Source organism: Labeo rohita, chromosome 7, assembly GCF_022985175.1.
Source record: "Labeo rohita strain BAU-BD-2019 chromosome 7, IGBB_LRoh.1.0, whole genome shotgun sequence".
Lineage (NCBI taxonomy): Eukaryota > Metazoa > Chordata > Actinopteri > Cypriniformes > Cyprinidae > Labeo > Labeo rohita.
Window position 1 is genome coordinate 22707839 of NC_066875.1, and position 20328 is coordinate 22728166.

General features: G+C 37.6%; 1 protein-coding gene across 1 annotated transcript in view; it reads left to right on the forward strand.

Moving 5' to 3' along the window:
• Positions 1–1083: 1083 nt before the first annotated feature.
• The window catches only part of cdh8 (cadherin 8), a 96611-nt gene continuing 77366 nt past the window's right edge, over positions 1084–20328 (forward strand). The window contains 2 exon segments of the mRNA XM_051115626.1: positions 1084–1426; positions 2963–3451. Of these exon segments, the coding sequence (XP_050971583.1) occupies positions 3194–3451 (258 nt within the window). The 5' untranslated portion in view covers positions 1084–1426; positions 2963–3193.

Genomic DNA, 20328 nt, shown 5'->3' on the forward strand with positions numbered 1-20328 from the left:
AGACTCTTCAATGTATGTAGACAAGAAACGTGTCAATATTAATTTCATGTGCACTAATGAATGCTGAAAAGCTGATGGGTTCATTTCAGTGCATTTTCTCATTCAAAAGTAAAGTAAATGGGCTGAATGTTTCCAAATGATGCATTTAATTTAGTTAAAAGCTGATACTGAACAGTGGAGCTGCTTACTGCATCAGTTCAGGGTCATGTTAAGATACTAATGTTGTATTTATCCAGCGTGATCAGAACATTTAACTGTACAGTTGTGGGTTTAAACATGATTAAACGTTATTTTAGATTAGTCGACTCATTTCTATACTTTGGATGTTCTTTAGATATATTATGATTCATGAGCTGTGCAAGAAAGCTTTGAATTTCATCCCTCGTCGCCACATGAGTCTATTAAAGTCTTTAATGAAAGATCAACTCAGTCTAATGCTAAAATCATGGTAAGAATATATGCTTGTTGTTTTTATAAAAATATACATATATTTCATACTCGTTTTCAAACGCTTTAGAAGTTAGAGAAAAGTTGGATAACGTTGTCAGAGCACGTGCTCACGTGCTTTCTGGCGGGATGTCGATCAAGCAAGACATATTGTGTATTATGTTTATTATGTATTCTTTAATTATTGATTTGCATGCCACTAAATGATATATAATTCATTCATAAATAAACAGGGAACATTTGTAAATCGTAGCTTATGGGACATAATTGAGAATTGATTTTGTTCTCTCCAGTCTTCTCAAGGCAAAAGTGTCCCAATTTACCTGAATCCACTCTCACACTTGGCTATAAAGCAAGTGTGCAGCTAAGATGCTTAAATAGCACCACGTATAGACTTTGCGTCCTAGTCATCTGAATTCTCGTTGCATTCAAATCACGAGCCGAAATGAGACCGAAAGCCAGGGGGCCGTCGAAGAAGCGTCAAGACGCGACACTCTTACGGATGCTTTGTTAGCAGAATGCGTTTTTTTTTTTAAAAAAAAAAAAAAAAAAGGTAGAGAAAAACACCAACGCACTGACATAAAAGTTCAGTATTCCCAGGGTAGGGCGCTTGCATGCATTGCCAGGGCTGAGGACCTGCCTCTTTATCAGCCCAATGAGCGCGGCAGAGGGGAGGCTCTTCCCACCAAACACCTCTCGTCCATCTCTCCTCACTCCTCCACTCAGCGAGCGGGCTTGCCGGAGCTCACCGACACCCTGTCAACGCCAAGCCACTAAACTGTACGGATCCTAATTGTTCCCAGCCGCGTCTGTCAACTTATTTTCTTCTTTTGCTCTTGTCCATATTCAACTGACAGAACATTGACAGAAAGACAAGTGCCAGCAGTATTGCGAAACAAGTCACGTCTTTTTTCCCCCGTTGTCTGATATTTTTTTATTTCCTCTGAATGACATGGAACGGACGTCCGGATGAGATACAGTAAGTACTAAAGACTCATTAAAAGGCGCAGGAGGGTTTTACACAGTATTTGGCGTTTGGCGGGAGACGCGTGCATTTTTGCTCGACTGAAATACTGGATGTTTCGTTTGATGCTGTTTGCGCTACAGTGATTGATCCGAGAACGAGACATATTGACAGCCTGCAGACAAACCATAAATACGCGTTGTCCATTATTTGTTTAGCATATCGTTCAGGAATGTCGTGCGTCGAATATTTGTGTTCACTTTACACAAGAACGTGGTCTGTGAACGTCTTGGTTAATCAACTTAGTCAACTCGCTGTGCCACGTATTTCTTTCCAGTGCTTCTAGAGTATCCGTTCCTGCTTTTAAGTATCGAAAGCCTGTTTTTCTTATTCATTTTAAAAAGCCACAAAGCGAGGGTAAATAGTAAGCGACTTTTCTGGTGAGGAGCTGTCCACTTACGCTGGTGCTGAAATTCGCCAGTATTTCAAGCATCGCCTTTGCTCGCCGAGTCTGTGTATGGTGTTAGAGTGCAATAAAGCTTTACTGCTCGCTGAAGTTACACTGTGGAAGGAAGATTAAGCGGTGGATGTTTTCAGTGTGTGGCTTGCATACTAGTCTACAGGGTAATTAAATTATTTTTATGCACAACTTTTTCGGGAAACAAATATGTGCTTGACTGTTGTGTACTGCATGAAAAGATGAAACATTTGAAATAATAGACAACAGTGTTCTCCAGAGGATGCTGCTTGAAACTATTCAGCCAAATAATCTGGTTTAGTAAATGCTTGTGATTGTTGTATGGTCAACCAGATGGAAAGAAGGAAAAAAAATCTGAATTGAAATCAAGTGCTTGAACAAATTGCAAAGAAAAAAAAAAGTCCATAATAGTAAAATATCTAGGTTATATTTTCTGATATAAAAATCCTTTTTTTGTCATTTTGCAAACTCTAAATTACACTGTAATGTTGTAATATGTCAAGGGCATTGAAAGCAGTTGGTTCAGGGAAATGAAATCAGCTCATGAGCATGAATAGATGAATAGATTCTTCTCTTTGTAATTTTCAAGTTTACTGCATTTATAGTCTATGCTGCAGTCCTACGTCGAAAATATGGTGTTTTTATTCTCCCTTTCAATCCTTAAAATTGTTGTAGGTCATCATGCATAACCGTATCCTTTTCTAGTTATTGATAGTAATGTTAAAAAAAGTTTTATTTTTTATTTGTTCATTGCTTTTTTAATGGATGTTAACTTAGTTGTTTTGTTGTTAAATATTGGTGCTCAGAAATATTTGTGTGCGCAAAGAATGTGGGGACAACAAACGCTGTAACCTGAACCGTAATTGGCTTTGTTGTATAGTTCCTAAACGTTTTCCAATAGCTTAAAGAAAACATATTTTCTTTTGTTGTACTGTATACTTCATCAGAAGACCAATGTGCTCTGACTTGTTTTCTAATGTCAAATCCAACTGACCTTGAGACTTCGCTCCTTAAGCTTGTCAGTTTTATTTACATGCACTTCCAGTAAGTCTGCATTTGTCTCTCTCCTCTAGATCTCTTACATTGATGAACCAACTAATGGATGTCGCATCTCGCCACGCGTCTCCCATCTCTGCGTTCTGGAGACAGATCAGAGTGCGTCCGTGACCCTCCTCGCAACATGAACTCAAGCTGGGGGATACGTAGAACAAAAGAGTAACCATTCAGCTGCCCGTCAGCTGGTCGACCCCTGACTTTTGGAGGGGAACCCAAAAAAAACAAGGCAAAGAGAAAATATCCCAGAGATGCTAAAACGAGGAGAGGAGATGCAGCGAGATCTATGGACTTCTCTCCTGCTAGTATGGATTACTTGTGTGCCGTACTCTTCCATGGCTCCGTTAAACAATCAGTCACAAAGTTTACAAACGGCATCAGCCATGATCCCGCGAAACCGGCCAAGCGAAGGACAAAGAATCCTCAGTCGTGCCAAGAGAGGATGGGTTTGGAATCAAATGTTTGTGTTGGAGGAGTTCTCTGGACCTGATCCAATTCTGGTTGGCAGGGTGAGTAGTCTAATTGTCGGCTGAATATTAAGCTTACTTATCATGTGGAAACATTAATTCTGCTGCCTCAATGCCTTTTCGTTTGACATTTTGTGAAGGAGCAATAATTGCCGTGAAGAAGAGGGCAAGGTTGGCATCGCTGACTCTCGCACAGTTTCCATCTTTAACAGTTCAATTAGGCCGAGGAAAAATACAGCTCTGGATGCTAATTTATGCATGGTGTTGCATTTCACAGGCTTTGGGAATCTTCGGCAGCGAATGTAGTATGAAGGGAAACTCAAAATGAATTATACAGGTGTCGTGTGCAGTATGCCCCGTGCACATGTGTTTATGAAGAGAGCTGAGGTGATATGGAGATAATTACGGGATAGGAGAGTGACCTGGCACTGGACCTGTGCAGAGAGCTCTACGTCCTGAGAGGACTATAGTATGAGCAGGCCAAAGCAGCTTGTTCACAGATCACTGCAAGCGTGAACCTCGGGAGCCCAACCTGGCACTATGCTTGTCCACCCGCTAGCACTTTACCGTCGCCAACAAGACATGCTTGTTTATTTATTTATTTTTTCCTTCAAACAAGGTTAAACTTCCTTACTTATTTAGAATAAATAATATCTCACAACCTTTCCTGAGCAACATTTTTTTAATAGGTTAATTTGACCTTTTATAGCATTTGTTATTAATAGAAATACAAATCTGTATATTTTGTAAAAGCTAAAAAATATACAGATTTTTTCTTTACTCCCTTTCCTTTTTCCTACTTAACATTTCTTTCTTTCTTGATCTGTTTTTTCCCCCCCAACAAATTAGAAGGTTTTACTGTAAAGTCACTTTAGCTTCACTGCACTGACTGAACACTATCTTCACCATCAGTGAGGTGGAAAATGCCATCCTTTGTGTGTCCAAAATTTGGCAGGGTCTCGGCTAATTAAGGCCTCTCACTTGAATTCTCCACTGTTTCTGCTTGCCTCCTCCCGTCACTTGGGCATGTGAATAAAACATGTGCTCTCATGTGGCCTTTACACCTGTGTTTTCCCAATATCGGCATGACACAAAAAAGTCCTTAAGAGCGGCATCAATTTTTCAAGAGCTGCAATTAAACAGCCTTTGTTGGATTCTGCCGTAGCTTTTGATCAGCAGAAATGCATAAACAAACACAACAAATGGGCTCCCTGTGATGATCTCCAAGGTAGAAGGGCAAATGAGTATGACGCTTTCAGGCTGACATATTCACAGTGCTATAGGGCTCTCTGTGCGTGATGGAGACAGCTGGGAGCGCTCAGACGGTGATGTGCCATTCTGCTCCTCTCTAATGTGTTGTGCTTTATTTAACGTCATGAAGTATTTGTGCCGGTGGAGCAGAATGATTGTCTGTAGGAGGACAATGGATGGAAGAGTGGAGGTGAATGGGTGGACGTGTGGGGTACGGACTGCACTGGGCTTCCTTGGTAGACCAGCATTGATTGAGCTTCAATTTTCTGCCTTTTTTTATCAAACCGCAAGGTTAAGTGTTCATGAGCATGGCTTGCAGAGCTCAGATAAGTTCCATGTTGCAGCGAGATAGGAAGCCATGCTGTTGGAAGAGATTGAACACACCACTCCTCTCTCCCTCTCTTTTTCACCGCCTCACTCCATCACCTAAGATCTGCAGTCCTCCCTCACTCTGTCTCTCTAATTAAAAAATGAATCAAATAAAGAGTGGGAGGTGTGTGATTCAAATGGGTCATTCAAATCAGCATGTTTTTTTTTTTTTTCTTCTTTTCCCTTTTCCTGCCATCTCTGCCAGGCATGTGGTTGTGGGCTGATTATCGAGGAACCTCAGGCCGAGATTACACTCATTTCATCCTTTAGCTTTTATTACGTGCCGGTCTGATGTTTAATTATACACCCGGCTCCTGTCTTGTCAGTGCCCGAACTCCCCTTGAGCACCAGCTGCCAGTCGGAGGAGACGATTAGCATACGTGTAGAAGTGGGCATGGCAGGGCTAAGAGAGACAGCAGAGAGAGAGCGACTGAGGAAGGGAGCTGAAGAGTTAGCTACGGTACATGACAGCAGCCGTCTCGAGGTTTCACGTGGCTTTGTGGTCTCGGTGGTCTCAGTGGTCTGACTCACTGGGCTGGTTCTGAAAGGTGCGTCAAACACGACATCCTATGCGCTTCTTTGACAAGACTGAGCTTGTTTTAGATGGTTGTGGAGTTATAGGGGAGGCCAGGGCTAGTTGTCACACTTTTTACTCTAGTGAGTATTTCTAAGGGTCGGTTTTGGTTTGAAAGTCAATTTCTGTGTAGACGCATGCAATACTGTTCAAAGGTTTAGGGTCGGTAAGATTTTTTAATAATTCTGGAAAAAAGCTTAAAAAATCTGCAGCTATTTGTTAAAAAAATACAGTAAAATATTGTGAAATTTTTGTTAAAATAAATTGTGAGTGTTTTCTGTATTAATATATTTTATAATTTAATTTATTCTTCTGTTGGCAAAGCTGAATTTTAAGCAGACATTACTCCAGTCTTCAAAAATCATTCTAATATATATATATATATATATATATATGTTTAGTATATGTATATATATATATATATATATATATATAGTCTTTTACATTTGATCAATTAACTGTGTCCTTGCTGAATAAAAGTACTGATTTAAAAATGACCTATATAAATAATATGGTATTGTGAAAAAAATCGTATGTGAGCCTGGACCACAAAACCAGTCATAAAGCGTAAATTTTTTCATGAATAAATGAATAAATAAGCTGTATGGTTTGTTAGGAAGGGACAATATTTGGCCGAGATACAACTATTTGAAAATCTGGAATCTGAGGGTGCAAACAAATCAAAATATTGAGAAAATTGCCTTTAAAGTTGTCCAAATGAAGCTCTTAGCAATGCATATTACTAATCAAAAAAATTAGGTTTTGATATATTTTTGGTTGGAAATTTACAAAATATCTTTATGGAACATGATCTTTACTTAATATCCTAATGATTTTTGGCATAAAAGAAAGATTGATCATTTTGACCCATACAATGTATTTTTGGCTATTGCTACAAATATACCCATGCTACTTAAGACTGGTTTTGTGGTCCAGGGTCACATATAGACAGTTTGTGTATAAAGACAAAGCAGAGAATTTATATTCTCCGTCATCTCCATTCATTTGGAGCAATGAATAATGGATTTGTGCTTCTACCATCTAATCGTGGATACAAGGTTCCAAGATTGAATCAAGTAAAATTAAAACATTCTTTTGTATATCAGGCTCCTAAAGAAGGTACACGAAAAATATAAACTTGAGGATTTTTTTTTTTTTTTAATTAAATAGATTTTTCTATCTACTGTGTCTGTTTATTGTAAAATGTTATATTTTGTTTGTAAATATTTAGTGTGCAAGAAACATACTGTTATGCAAGAAAAACCAGACAATAACAGTTGTCAGCAGACAATATCTATCTATCTATCTATCTATCTAGCTGTCTGTCTATCTGTCTATATGTCTCTCTCTCTCTCTCTCTCTCTCTCTCTCTCTCTCTCTCTCTCTCTCTCTCTCTCTCTCTCTCTCTCTCTCTCTCTCTCTATATATATATATATATATATATATATATATAAAGACAAAGATAAAATATAGTTAATTTATAACACATTGCTTGGTATGTAAAACTAGCACAACAACCTAGATTTTACAGCAAAAGGAAAAAGATATGTTTAGCCATCCAAAAATAATAATTAAAAAATACAAATACAAATACAAAATTCATTTTATTTAAAACACACATGACAGCTTGCCCTGAACTCATATGGCGGAAAATAATAAATATATAAAGAGTTCGGATGCAAAACCAGCTAAATCCATCTGACGTCTTTCTTTAAAAAATGCATTTTTATCAGGCTCAGATGTATAGGTTTCTATGTAAGCACCAGTACTTCTGATTGGTCTGAGGCTGGTATTTTAGCAAGTTTGAAGAAAAAGTATTTGATGGACGTATGATATGTGTCGAGAGCATTCACTCAGTATCATTATCTCATTTTTGACCGAGATGACTTTTAGCTGGTTTTGCATCTGAACTCTTCAAATAAATAAATACACTTGTCCTGGGAACCTTTTGTTGCTCTTGACTTTTATTATATTGTTGACTCTTGCCTGAACTCATTGACTCTTGCCTGGTTTTATTTTGTTACCTAGTTTACCCAAATATTTTTTAGTTTGGAGGATAAAATTTGAAATTTTTGACAGTTGGTTATTAAACCCGCATACAAAACAGCTGCTATAGAAGAAGAAAATAAAAAAAAAAAAAAAAAAACATGTAATTGGACTATTCAGTTAGAACCTTACTGAGAAATACCACTGCGCCCCTGTTTCTCGTATGATGCATTCTCACAAATATTTTTTGCTATGAGTTTTGCATCCATTAGCTTTTACCACAGATAAATTATGTATCCATGAATGGTGTTTGGACTTGCCACCAAAATGACCACAGTGTACGACTTCATCGCTTAACTCTAAATCCATTGCTGGTGAACATCCCCAATATGTGAACTGAACATGGGATTTCTAACTAAGTACTAGTTGTATTCAATTTAGGTGCATTATATTTTTATATAACACTCATAACACTGAGGTGGCAGAAAAGAACAAACTGTAGTCTTTTCCAACAAAGAGCGATTTGGATGTGTTTACTTAAAGCATTGTCAGCTTTATTACAACATATGTCAATTAGATTCTGTCTCGTACATTGCTTTGTTCCCCTTCTTTTGGCTGGAGCGTGTTGTGACGCCTAATCACAATGGACATCATTCTTCTCTTTGGAGTGCAGATGTACTCTGCACAAATTAATAGCACTGCTGTGTGATGCCTTTTCTTACCATAATGTGCTCTTATCTCTGATGGGATTATGTGTGTTTGTAGCAAAAAGAGAATTGGATAATACGTGATTCATATTTAGCAATCCGAGCTAAATAACAAGATCACTGGAAGTGTCAGTTTGAATACAAGAGAATGGCATTGATTATTTATTCACAAAAGAAAATGGATACGTGTCTGTGGACATTTGTTTGCCTTACAGGGGGCATGACAACACTTGATAGATAGTGCGTGTGAGCTGGAAAGCCATCAGCCAGACTGTGAATGCCTCCCTGTTTCTTTTATTATGGAAACACTTTTTCTTTCTCTACATTAAGAAATTATGTTTTGCTCAAGCAAACACTAGTTGATTTGACGCATGTCTCCTTTATGCTGATGTCCAGTGTACTGTGAAGCTGATTTCAGCATTAAAGCCAGAATAACTGCTCATTCTATGCTTTTGGAACATATTTTTTTAAGGGGGAGGGGAGGAAATTAAAGGGACATTTACCAGCACAGATCTGGCCTACATAAAGGCATGACTCCATTTTGGGTTTAAACCCATATCATTATCTCTCATTTTTCCATTCAACACAAATTAAGCAATAATGCATCCATGTAAATAAGCGTGCGGGCTCAGTATTATTCTCTAACGCTTCATTAAATGCGAGCCTACAACTTAACCTTGAAATATTCATTATGTTATTATTAATTACATTACAATATTAAATATGAATAACTTTGCTATCAAATATTAATTAGTAGCGCTCTGTCATTTTGTAATGAAAGCCAGAGTGGATTAGTTTCACTGAGCACAATGACTGAAGCTGAGAAGGGATATAAATCTAACGTCGGTCGGGCGTTAAAGCTACACTGCTCTAATTCCGAAATAAAATAGCCCATTTTACAGTCGAGGGATGTTGTGGAAATGCTGGTGTCTAAAAACGCTTTAGTGGCATTTGGAAGTGTGCCCTATAGCTAAGGGGAAAAGAAAAATATTGTGACAGTTAGAATGTAAGAAGCAGTGAATCCCTGAAACGGACAATCGATTCATGTTCTCGTGCTGCCTGTGATGGGATTTGCTGTTAACTGCCACTTTGTTTGTTTTTTTTTGTTTTTTTTTTTGCTACCATGACACATTGCTGGAAATCCACTGAAACGGTCCCAACTAGTCTACCGAGGAAGCGTTTGGAGTAACAAAACCTCTAGGAGAAAGTATCTTTGTGGAAGACAATATCACGATGATTGTTCCAGAGGATTTCTGGGTTGATCACAACAAGCACAACCTTTTATATTACTACTATCATAATGTATGCACACAATAAGCAGTTGTGTTTTTCAGTCGCTCCTGGTCACGGTCTGTACTGAGTGATGCGAGCTAGACCACAGAGCAGTACTTGCCCTGTTCAACCTTCTTGACACTTCATGAATTATCTATATTCCTCCCACTGATCCACTCTGGAGAGTAACAGCTCTAACTCTCAGCTGTTTTGCTACGTGTTTCTGTTGCTCTGAAAAACGCTACAGCTTATCACTTTCAGGTAACTAAACCTGCTTACCAGTCGGCTAGCCGCAGACTGCATGCCTACGAACCACCCACAGACAGCGCATTAACCGTCTGATGCGTGTTGCATACAAATCTGAAAAGCACTTTATCAATCTAATAAATTCTAACCTGATTGGCTGATTTTACATAGCTTCTAAGATAAAGGTCACGGAGGTGCATGCTTTTAATCAGTTCTTCTGGGAACAAATACATACAGATACAGCAAGTGCCTTTGAAGATGAAATATTCTCTGGATTTGCTTGTTTGAAACTTTGAAAGTTTCGTGTAGGGCAATTTAAATAGATGCCAACATGTAAAACTATCTATTTTGGTTTGTTTTATCATGTAGTATGCGAAATACATTTTCTATCGAATGAAATACTGCCTAGTGTGTGAATTTTATCCACCTTATTCCTAAATGCGAAAGGATGGGGAAATAACGAGAAGAATAACAATGTGCAGTAAACAGTAAAACTGTTTGCATTACAAACCAGTGTATTCATAATTATGATAATACACTAAAATAATGTGGTATGACAGAACAATTTGCAGTATCAAGCAGCAAAACTAAAAGTTTTGTACTGCAAAAAATAGTTGTACAAATAAAATGTACAAATTTACAAATATATATGTGAAGAATAAGATGGATATTTTGTCAGCTCTCATTCTAAAGTGTCCAGCATTCCACACTTTTTTTTTTTTTTTTTTTTCAGTTAATTCATTTTATTTCAAATAAATAAATACTGGATCAAATAGTTAAGTATAAGCATGAGAACTGTGATGAACCTATAATCTTCAGTCATGTTCAGTATACTCTCTTTTTTCCTGTTTTGAGTGTTTTCTGCACAGTCATTTGCAAAGAATGGCACAGCACTACATCTTTTTTTTCTTTCTTTTTTTTTTTTTTTTTTATAGATAGCTTTTACTGTCTAAGTGGGTGGTTCTTGGCCAAAATAAGCTGCTGTATGATTAGTCAAAGGTCTGACTAACTTCCTCTTCCTTTTTTTTTTTTTTTTTCTTTTTTTTTTTTTGTATGTGCGTGTGTGTGTTATTAGAAAAGAAAAGAAAACAAAACAAAACAAAAGAAACAATTTTTTCCCCATACCCAACATTTTTCAAAATACATTATGTTCCATAGTATAAATTCTTACAGGTTAGAAACTACATGAGGATAAGTAAATGATAACATGGTTTCCATTTTCGCCGTCTAAAATGATGGTCGTCTAAAACGATGCCTTTTTTATCATGTCAAAATGCTCTGTTCACAGTGACCTGTTTAGGTGCATGTCTCTTTAAATGATAATGAGCTACTGCTCACCCCACCCCTCTCTTCCATTTGTTGTGTATTCGGTGGAGTTACCATCAAAACCAAAACTAATCTACTCCGTTAACTTTTACATTCAACAAATTGCGTTGCGTACAAGACACTGTTGTTGCTACAGCTGCTGGAGTGCGGAGAAAATGACAGACAGCATACAACTGGCTGAGGGTGAAAATATGCTAATATGGAACAGTCCGTCAGCGGACGTGGGCGGTGCCTGAACAGAATGACACCATAGTGCTCATGAAATCAAAACGGGTTGATAATTGAGACTGTTTAGGTTTCTTAGGGATTAAAAAAATAAATGAATGGATATTTATCATTGTAGAGTGGTTGTGTCCACACATTGCTAAGACACATTTATATGCAAACACCTTGTAAAAGTGAATTTTGCATCCGATGTCCCCTTTAAGAATGTGATGCATAAGTATTTGTACTTGCCTGCAAATAGGTCTTTAGCTTTTGTCTGATTCACATAATTACGTACGTAACAAGATTATAACAATTGTGTCCAGGGTAATGCTGTGTTCACGTATGATCCGGTCCTTCAATTCCATCACACGCTTATGGTGCGTCATACAGCTTGATTCCTTGCTGTTATCGGACGAGGGGCTTTTTAGCAGATCAAAGGTCCACCTTTTGATCCCCTCACGATTTACCCCTGCCAACGCACACTCTGATCCGAGACGGTCTTGTGCATTAATCTGCATTTACTCAGGTTAGGAGAGAGGCAGTACAGGTTCTAATGGATATCGAGCAGTTGCGTGTGATTGAAGGGCCGCCGAGTGGGCACTAACGAGGGTATTAGTGGACTTATCACTAACCAAAGTAATGAGATGCTGATGATCACCACTGGCCACTGCATCCATCTGCAGCTCCTACTCTGACCTGTGATTGGGATTGTGCCACTGGTGATGCAGAAGGAGAAATGAATGAACTGTCGTCTTTTTTGAACTTACATTAACATTTTTATGGTTAGGGCTGGCAAAGACAGAACAGCAAATGACAATGTCATCTCATTAGTAATTGCAGGTGTGCTTGCATAGACACTGAAATAATTATGAAGTGTCTATTTACACTAAATGCAAATAGCCTGTCTTGTTGGAGAAGGCTATACATACAAACTCCACCTACCAATGTGTGGCTGGGCTAGACAACGTTACAAAAGATGCCTGCTAAACAGCAGCTCCAGTGGGCTAGAGCACATAGCAGTGACGTTTTGACACGGAAAGGCATTTATTTTCAATAAAATTAAGGAAATAATTGAAAAGTGTGAAAAATAAAGTGCCTTACGGGTGTTTATCAGTTAGAGGTAGGGGTAGGTGTAGGGAGGGCTTTATTGTCTTAGCCTCAGACATCACGCTAACAGAACGTTGGCTAAATGTCTGATGCATAAGGCACACTTAGCTGAAAACACTTCAGGAGTTTCAAAGTCATCATCGGATTGGTTAGATTATACAGGATTTCCTTGAGACGCGTACATCGCGTTCTTTGATGTTCTACCTGAAAGCAAAAATGCCGTTTTTTTACAAATAATAATTTAAATTTTACAAAAAATAACTAATTTAAAATCTAAATAAAGCACAAAAATGTAGTAATACTATATTGTGACAGCTTGTTGTCAATGCATTTATTGTCAATCTATGGTTCAAAAGTTTGGTGTTTGAAAGATTTTTTTGTTTGTTTTGCTTTTTTTTTTTTTTTTGGAAAAAAGTCACCAAAGATGGATTTATTTGGTCAGCATATGCTTTAAAACATTATTAATACAATTTAAAATACATGTTACTCATTTATATTTTATTTTTTTTTTAAATATAAATTGTTACTGTGATGGCAAATCAGAATTTTTACCAGCAGCTATTCAAAATGCAAATCATGTTGATTTAGGGGCCGTTCACATGTTGCGCCTAAAAACGCGTGAAAAACGCTAGGCGTGCCGCTTTCTCCTTTCCAAAGCACTCTGTAGCTTGAGCTCCCGTGGCTAAGCAATCATGACCTGCACTCTCAATGAAGACGCGAAAGTTTCAGCAAAGGACAAACAGATTTCCAGCACTAAAAATCGCTTGCTGTAGCTCTGCTACTAAATTAATTTAAATATGGCTATCCCTGTACAATTGTTATCAGCTGTTTCTCCATCTCGGCTGAGCTTTCAATGTTGTTATGGGAAAAGATGAAGCTAATTGGCTGGTTCTTATCACATGACCCGCGATGCACTTGCGGCATTCTGAAGAGTTTAGATGTTTTTGGCTGCGTCCGAAAGCTCTTGGAGGCAGCATTCCAGGGCAGGAAGGCATCAAGGCACATCCGAATTCAAATTATGCTTTATTTCCTGTCTCCGGAGGTACCTTCTTCTGATTGAATTGTGAAGGCAGCATAGATGTATCCTTCACTGCCTTCAGTTTCCCACAATCCTGTGCGTGTGCGTATATATACATATATCTTTATTTATATATAGGCTATATAAATAAAGATATTCTGGTGAAATTAGACTTGTTACTTTATATAATAAATGAGATCTTGACCATGATATACTTTATGAATTGTAATAGTGCAAAAGCATAATAAATAATATTGTTTGTAATAATAGTATTTAATTTAATTTAAATGCTACCATATACAGCCACAGACGTGCCAGGAAAAACCGAGTGCGTCGCTTCCGTTACGAGTGCAGCCACGCCCCTACATTTGAAATAACGAATTTGAGTACACAAAAGACGCAATATGTGAACGGCCCCTTAGTGTGCAACAAACATTTCTATTTTTTATGAATGCTGGAACCAGTTGTGTTGCTTAATATGTTTTCTTTTTTTTGTAGAAACTGCGACACTTTTTAAAAATAATTATTTTATGAATAGAACAGCTTTTTTGAAGTAGAAGTATTTTGTAACATTATAAATGTCTTTACTGTCACCTTTGCAGAATAAAAGTATTAATTAATTCTTTAAAGAGGTCATTGGATGCAAACTTCACTTTTTCATCTTGTTTGAACATTAATGTGTGTTGGCAGTGTATGTACTAATCTACCCTATAATGATAAAAATCCATGCAGTGGTTTTTAATTAATCTGTAAAAATAATATCCCCTTTTTCAAATCGAGCCATTCTCAGATGCCTGTCATTGTGGTGTCACACCGACAGAGGCTGATCCCACGATAGTTGATTGACATGAGCTCTTACCTCAGATCAGCTGTAACAGACCGCCCTCTTTGTTTCAATGCTGGAGCAGGGATGTAAGTTAGACAAGAATATCTCTGATTGAGCGACTGAGGTGTTGTGTTGCTGGATGTAATAATGAACATAGTGGTCATCATTTACTCCGCTGAAGATGCAGTAGATTACATTTGTTTGTGAATGGAATGCGCCTCCCGATCAACATATATCCGTCTATGTTCACGCGAATCATTCGTGATCCAGCTTCACTTACAGCAGAAATGATTATAAGGGTTTTTTTTTTATGAATCTTTGCAATCGGCTAAACGCGGCTAAAGTAAACAGGCTTGTCTCTCCACAGGGAGAAGAGAGGGGCGGGGCGAGCAGAGCTCATTTGCATTTAAAGCAGCCTCAATCAGAATGAGATGATTTTTGCAGAGCTCATTTTGACAAGGTAAAAAGGGTGTTGCTTTACACAACCATTGAGAATTTTTAACCAAAGTATAGATTTTTCCTTAAGACCCTAAATAATCATATCAACTTGTGGAAAATGGGCATCCGATGACCCCTTTAAAAAAAAACATAGTGACACTAAACTTTATAAAATATAAAGATTTCTTCAGTACTTTGCTTTAGTAATTTTAAATGCTGTCAATATGTCCACATTGTCAATTTCAGTGTTTCAGTATATTATTATAATTAAAGATAGATTGCACCCAGTACATTTTTATGGCATACTGTTTCATAATGTACTACAGTATTGAGGTGCAAATATCTTCCACTTGCACTAAGTAGTATAAATAGCATCTAACTGATATTATTGCAAAGAAAATACTGCTATTGCTAATTGCACTTTGTGTAGATAGCATTTATTGCTAAGAAACATACTGGGACCAAACTATCGAATAGTAGTATAAATAAACTATGAAAATTTATTCAGCACTCTACTCCAGCACTAAATGCTGCCAGTATATTCAAATGTAAAAAAAAAAAATGTGTGTTTTAAATGTTGTGTACAAATACCTGCAAATACTTAGGGGCAACAGAATTGGACAATGATGAAATAAAAATCTAGACACAAATCTATATGGCTTTCATGAGCTCATCCGCTGTCCGATAACTCCAACTTTTGCTCTTTCGCTGTTATCATCATGAAGTGGTGGTGGTGGTAGCACTGCAAGATTAACAGTAAGCATCCCAAAGAATCCTCCAGTGCAAGTCAGTGCCCCTCTCATTCTCATTGCCTCACCATTAAATTCAGCACTCTTTGTTCCTTTCTTTCTATTTCATGCCTCCTATTCAGTGTGTTATTTCAGCCAAGAGCTGTGGGTCATGCAGGCCTTTAAAGCCATTATATCATTGCTAGGTGAGCACAGTCTGTTGTCTCTCTGTCTGTCTCGGTGTCTCTCTCTCTCTCCACACAGTGCTGTAATAAAACACCAAGACTCTGCACAGCGTCCAGCTGAGCTGTGGGATCACATTAACACCTCTCGGACCAGCCGGACAGCTTGTCTATAGCTCCGTGTTGTTGTCTCTGTCCCCATTAACAAGGTCTGCCAGTGTGTGTGTGTGTGTGTGTGTGTGTGTATGTGTGTGTGATTGCTACATGTGTGTAGAGAGTCTTAACTTGACAGAAGAACATTTCGCGAGCGACGCATATTTCCATTACAACACCAGGGTCACGGTACAACCGCAATTACAGACAAAAGCCCTGCTCCATCTGCCTTTCACCAGGTGCTCTTGAATCATTAAATATGTATACAGCCCAGCATTTAAATAAATAACTGCTGGCATTTTATTTCTCACTCTGATCGCCATGTCTTAATACCCCTTGCAGCATCTCTCCTCTCATTTTTTCACACACACATACACACATAGAAAAACACATGATATACTGCTCCAGCAGGCGTAATGAGCCAGTGTGGCAGAGGTGTGACAACAGCAGTGCACCTTTGCAGTGACTTATAGGGTCTGGTCGCAGCGAGAGTTGTTTGAGGTGTAAATCCCACATCCCTCGGTGGTAACAAGAACACAAACAAACACAGGCACACTTTGTCCCTGTGCTCTGAATCCTCTGCCGAAGTGACACCGGGATGAGGAATCTGCATGCGGTCCTCATCCGTCCTGCTTGGAGCGTTATGGGAATCCAGAATGAATGCTATATAAACGTTTTCACGTGGCGTGGATGAGGCAGGAGCGAGCGCGGTCCTGTAGTCACGCCAGTGAGGAAGAGAGAGATTACATTGGCAGAAAAAAGCCAGACGCAACCAACTGTACACGGAGACAATTTCATTCACGCTGTCAGGTAATGGCAGCACAGTACTGAATATCCACAGCCATCTTTTCTGCTCATCTCTGTTCATTAAGTGAAAAGATATCATCTGTACAAAGGCCGCCCACCTCGGTTCTTACAGGCGAGGAAGAAAATCCATACATCGACAAACCTTTTATAACCGTCTTTCTCTGTGGGCCAGATAGTCACATGCCTTTTGAGCCTTCGCTGTAACCTCAGAGGCCGTGGTGTATTCTATCTCATTTCTGCTGTTTGATTAAATTTGAGCATGCTCAGGTTTGAACAAAACAGCTTAGGTCAAGTATTATAGCTTTCTTTAGAGGAGATGGGAGACACTGATCGTGCTCTGGCCTTGAATAGGATGGTAGAGATGGCGTGTATACACCTGGGTACTTCACATACCTGATGCTACCTTTGTTTGCCAGCCGTCTCTGGGTTTTGGCTGTTGAGAGAACTTGTGGAGGTGGTGCATGTAGCTGCTAAATGAAGGCTTTTGGCAGTGAGCCTTGAACTCTGCGTGGACTAATCACTGGAATTAAGCAGTTAACCTTTACTGTGTCGCCTGGGCTCAATCTTTCACTGCTAAAGCGTGTTATATGGCCCTTTCACTCAGCGCCGCGAGAGCCTCTGAATCACACTGTGTATACTGTAGACAACACGCTATACAAACTGTGACTAGAGGTATCAAGAGTGATTATTTATTTAGTTAGTTCTTATTCATTTATTTCCCTGTTTACCTTAAGAAGTCATTGCTGGAATGAGCATTTCCAATGCCTGTACTGCTGCTGCATAGCAGCGTTTTTGTCAGTGGTAGTAGACACAAATATGTTTGTTGTCTCATTTTTTGATAGCAAAGAAGCAGGATGATAATGATTTTAATTAAATAAAATATTTGGATTGGATTGAGCTGAATGCACCAAAACGTTGAATTTGAGTTAAGTACTAATCAGAATATGTAACTAATGCAATGAATATGTTGTTGCATGTGATACAGAAACAATCACTGAAAAAACATAATTTAAAAGTATTTGATATTTATATAGAATTTTTTTTTAATCGGATTTTTAATGCTTTTAAATGTCGCTTATGTTCACCAAAGCTGCATTTATTTAACCAAACATTGAAAATATTGTAATATGTTATATTTGAAATATTTATGGTTAACCTGAATTTTCAGCAGCCTTTGCTTCAGCCTTCATTGTCACATGATCTTTCAGAAATCATTCTTATATGCTAATTTGGTGCTCAATAAACTATTATTATTATTATTATTATTATTATTAGCAATATTTGCTAAAGTATAGTTGCATTTGATTTAAGTACTAATCAGAATATGTAACTAATGTAATGAATATGTTGCATGTGATATTTTCCTAAACAGAATAAGCAAATTACTGAAAAGGTATAGTACCATTCAAAAGTATTTTATATTTATATTGATTGAACTGATTTTTAATGCTTATTATTATTAACAATGTTTGTACATTTAAAAAAAGGTAAGCTTGATCTGTTACAGCTCATTATTTTCTACCAAAATGTTATTTTCATCTACTAAAATGAAATAATATTTTGTCAAAATAAATTAGACTGTAATTAATACTTGTGACTACATTTTAAGAGGTTTTTTCATTAAGAGACAAACACTAAAAAAAAAAAAAAAAAAAAAAAAAAAAAAAAAAAGATTATAGCTCTAATTTTCAAATTTCAATTAATTGTCTATTTGTATTATTTTATTTAAATTATTATTATTTTTTTTTATTTGGTCTGAGTTATGGTGGATTATATCTGACCGTAAGAAAGCCGACTTTGCTGATGAATTTGCTTACTTGCTGAGAGACTTGATGCAAGAGCACGTGGTGTAGTTTAAGCTCTGGCAGCTAGGCTAATTTCTCCATCATTTTGGATTGCAATTATTCAATCCTGATTACTTAAACACTTGATTATAATTATTTAAACCTTCTAATTGCTCACTGGTATAGTCATTGTGGGCTGCTAAGTCATCATCCAGTGAGTCAGTGGATGCTTGGCAGGGCTAAGCAGCTCGCTTCTGCAGACGGCACCCTGCGTCAGGGGAACTGCAGGCAGAAGAGCTTATCCCAGGCTCCCTCAACCCATGAAAGCCTAGGAGCCAAACTGGGAGGATAGAGTAATCTTGTCGAGAATGGATGTCGCTATTGTGCTTTTTGATGTGTAGTTGGCGGCGTGGTTAACTGGGAGCAACCGTGGGCAGGCGAGGTGTAGACAATGAGAGCGGGTGGGAGGAAAGGCCTATTTCGAGATCTTAAAGAACAGCCACCATTCACTGTTGCCTTCTGCCCGAGCTCCAAAATGACAACAAAAGAGGAAGTAAACCCCTGCTTCCGGTGCATTCTGCCATTGTGGTGTCCGTTGCTGCTTGGCAGCCATTTTGAGAAGAACAAAAAGTAACCATGGTGAATCGATTGCCCCGGTTGTCTCAGTGACACACCTGTGAGATTGTCTGGGAGCCAGCGAAGTGTGGCACTGACCTTTATTGCAAATGAACTATTTTTGTTTAATGATACTGCTTGAGAGAGTTAGAAAATAATAGAATAACCCAGAGAGAGAGCAAAGACCTTGTGCGACGCTCTTGTGCACGTGAATCGATAATCAGCGCTGGAGCATGTGATGCATTGTTTCACGCCATTGTGATTCTGTGTAAATACATTTCGGCCACCTTTGTGCAGCATTAGAAAGTCTGTGTAAACACACAGTATTTGCCTACTTTGATGCCGGTTTTACAGTATATGTAGATCAATACTTCTTAACCAGGGGGTCGGGACCCACTAGGAGGCTTTAGAAAACTGTCCAAGGGTGTTTCAAGATGATGTTAAACACTGAAAAAAAATGTAGTGTGGAAACTCAGTTTCTACTAAATAAATAAATAAAATAAAATAAAGTTGAATTAAACATGAACTTTTTAAGTAAAAAGAACTGAAACATTTATGTATTTATTTATTTATTTATTTATTTAAAATTAATTAAAGTCCTAAAACGCTATGGCCATTTTATTTATTGATCAATATTCAAATATTTATTTATTATTTATTTATGTTTTCTAGTATAAATATCTAAAAAAAAAAAAAAAAAATTGCATGCATTTACTTGACACGCAAAATGACTTAAAATATTATGCCTTATTTTAGGGAAGAAAAATCTATATTGAAATAGTTTTATTAAAATGTCGCTTAACCTTTTTTTCTTTCTTTCCATATTTTATTTTATACATTAATTTTATCCATAAAAATTAAAATAATTTTTAAAGCAAAACTAGGGCTATATATATTGTGGTGGACAATGAGAACCTTTTGAGAGTCAAAAAGTCTGAGAACCATTGATTTTTTTTTTTTTTTTAATTGTTTATTTTATTTTTTTTTTTTTTACCATAAAATAGTGTCATAACGACACATAAAAGCAGACAGAACACCATTACACACACGTACACACGATCGCTCACCCACATATCACTCGCAAATGACTTTTCTCACATCTCCATCTCGACAATGTCCAAACATGATCCATTCTAGTCCAGACATCCTAAAAATGCTGATTATATCCAACAAAACGAAGCAAATCTTGTCACATGCTCTGTTGTAATGATACAGGGTTTTAACATGCTAATGCGCTGGGTGGGTTTTGCAGACAACATTTCATCTAATTTCAATTCCTCCTTTCCTCTTCTTGGCATTGAGGGGTTGCATGAAAAATTCAAG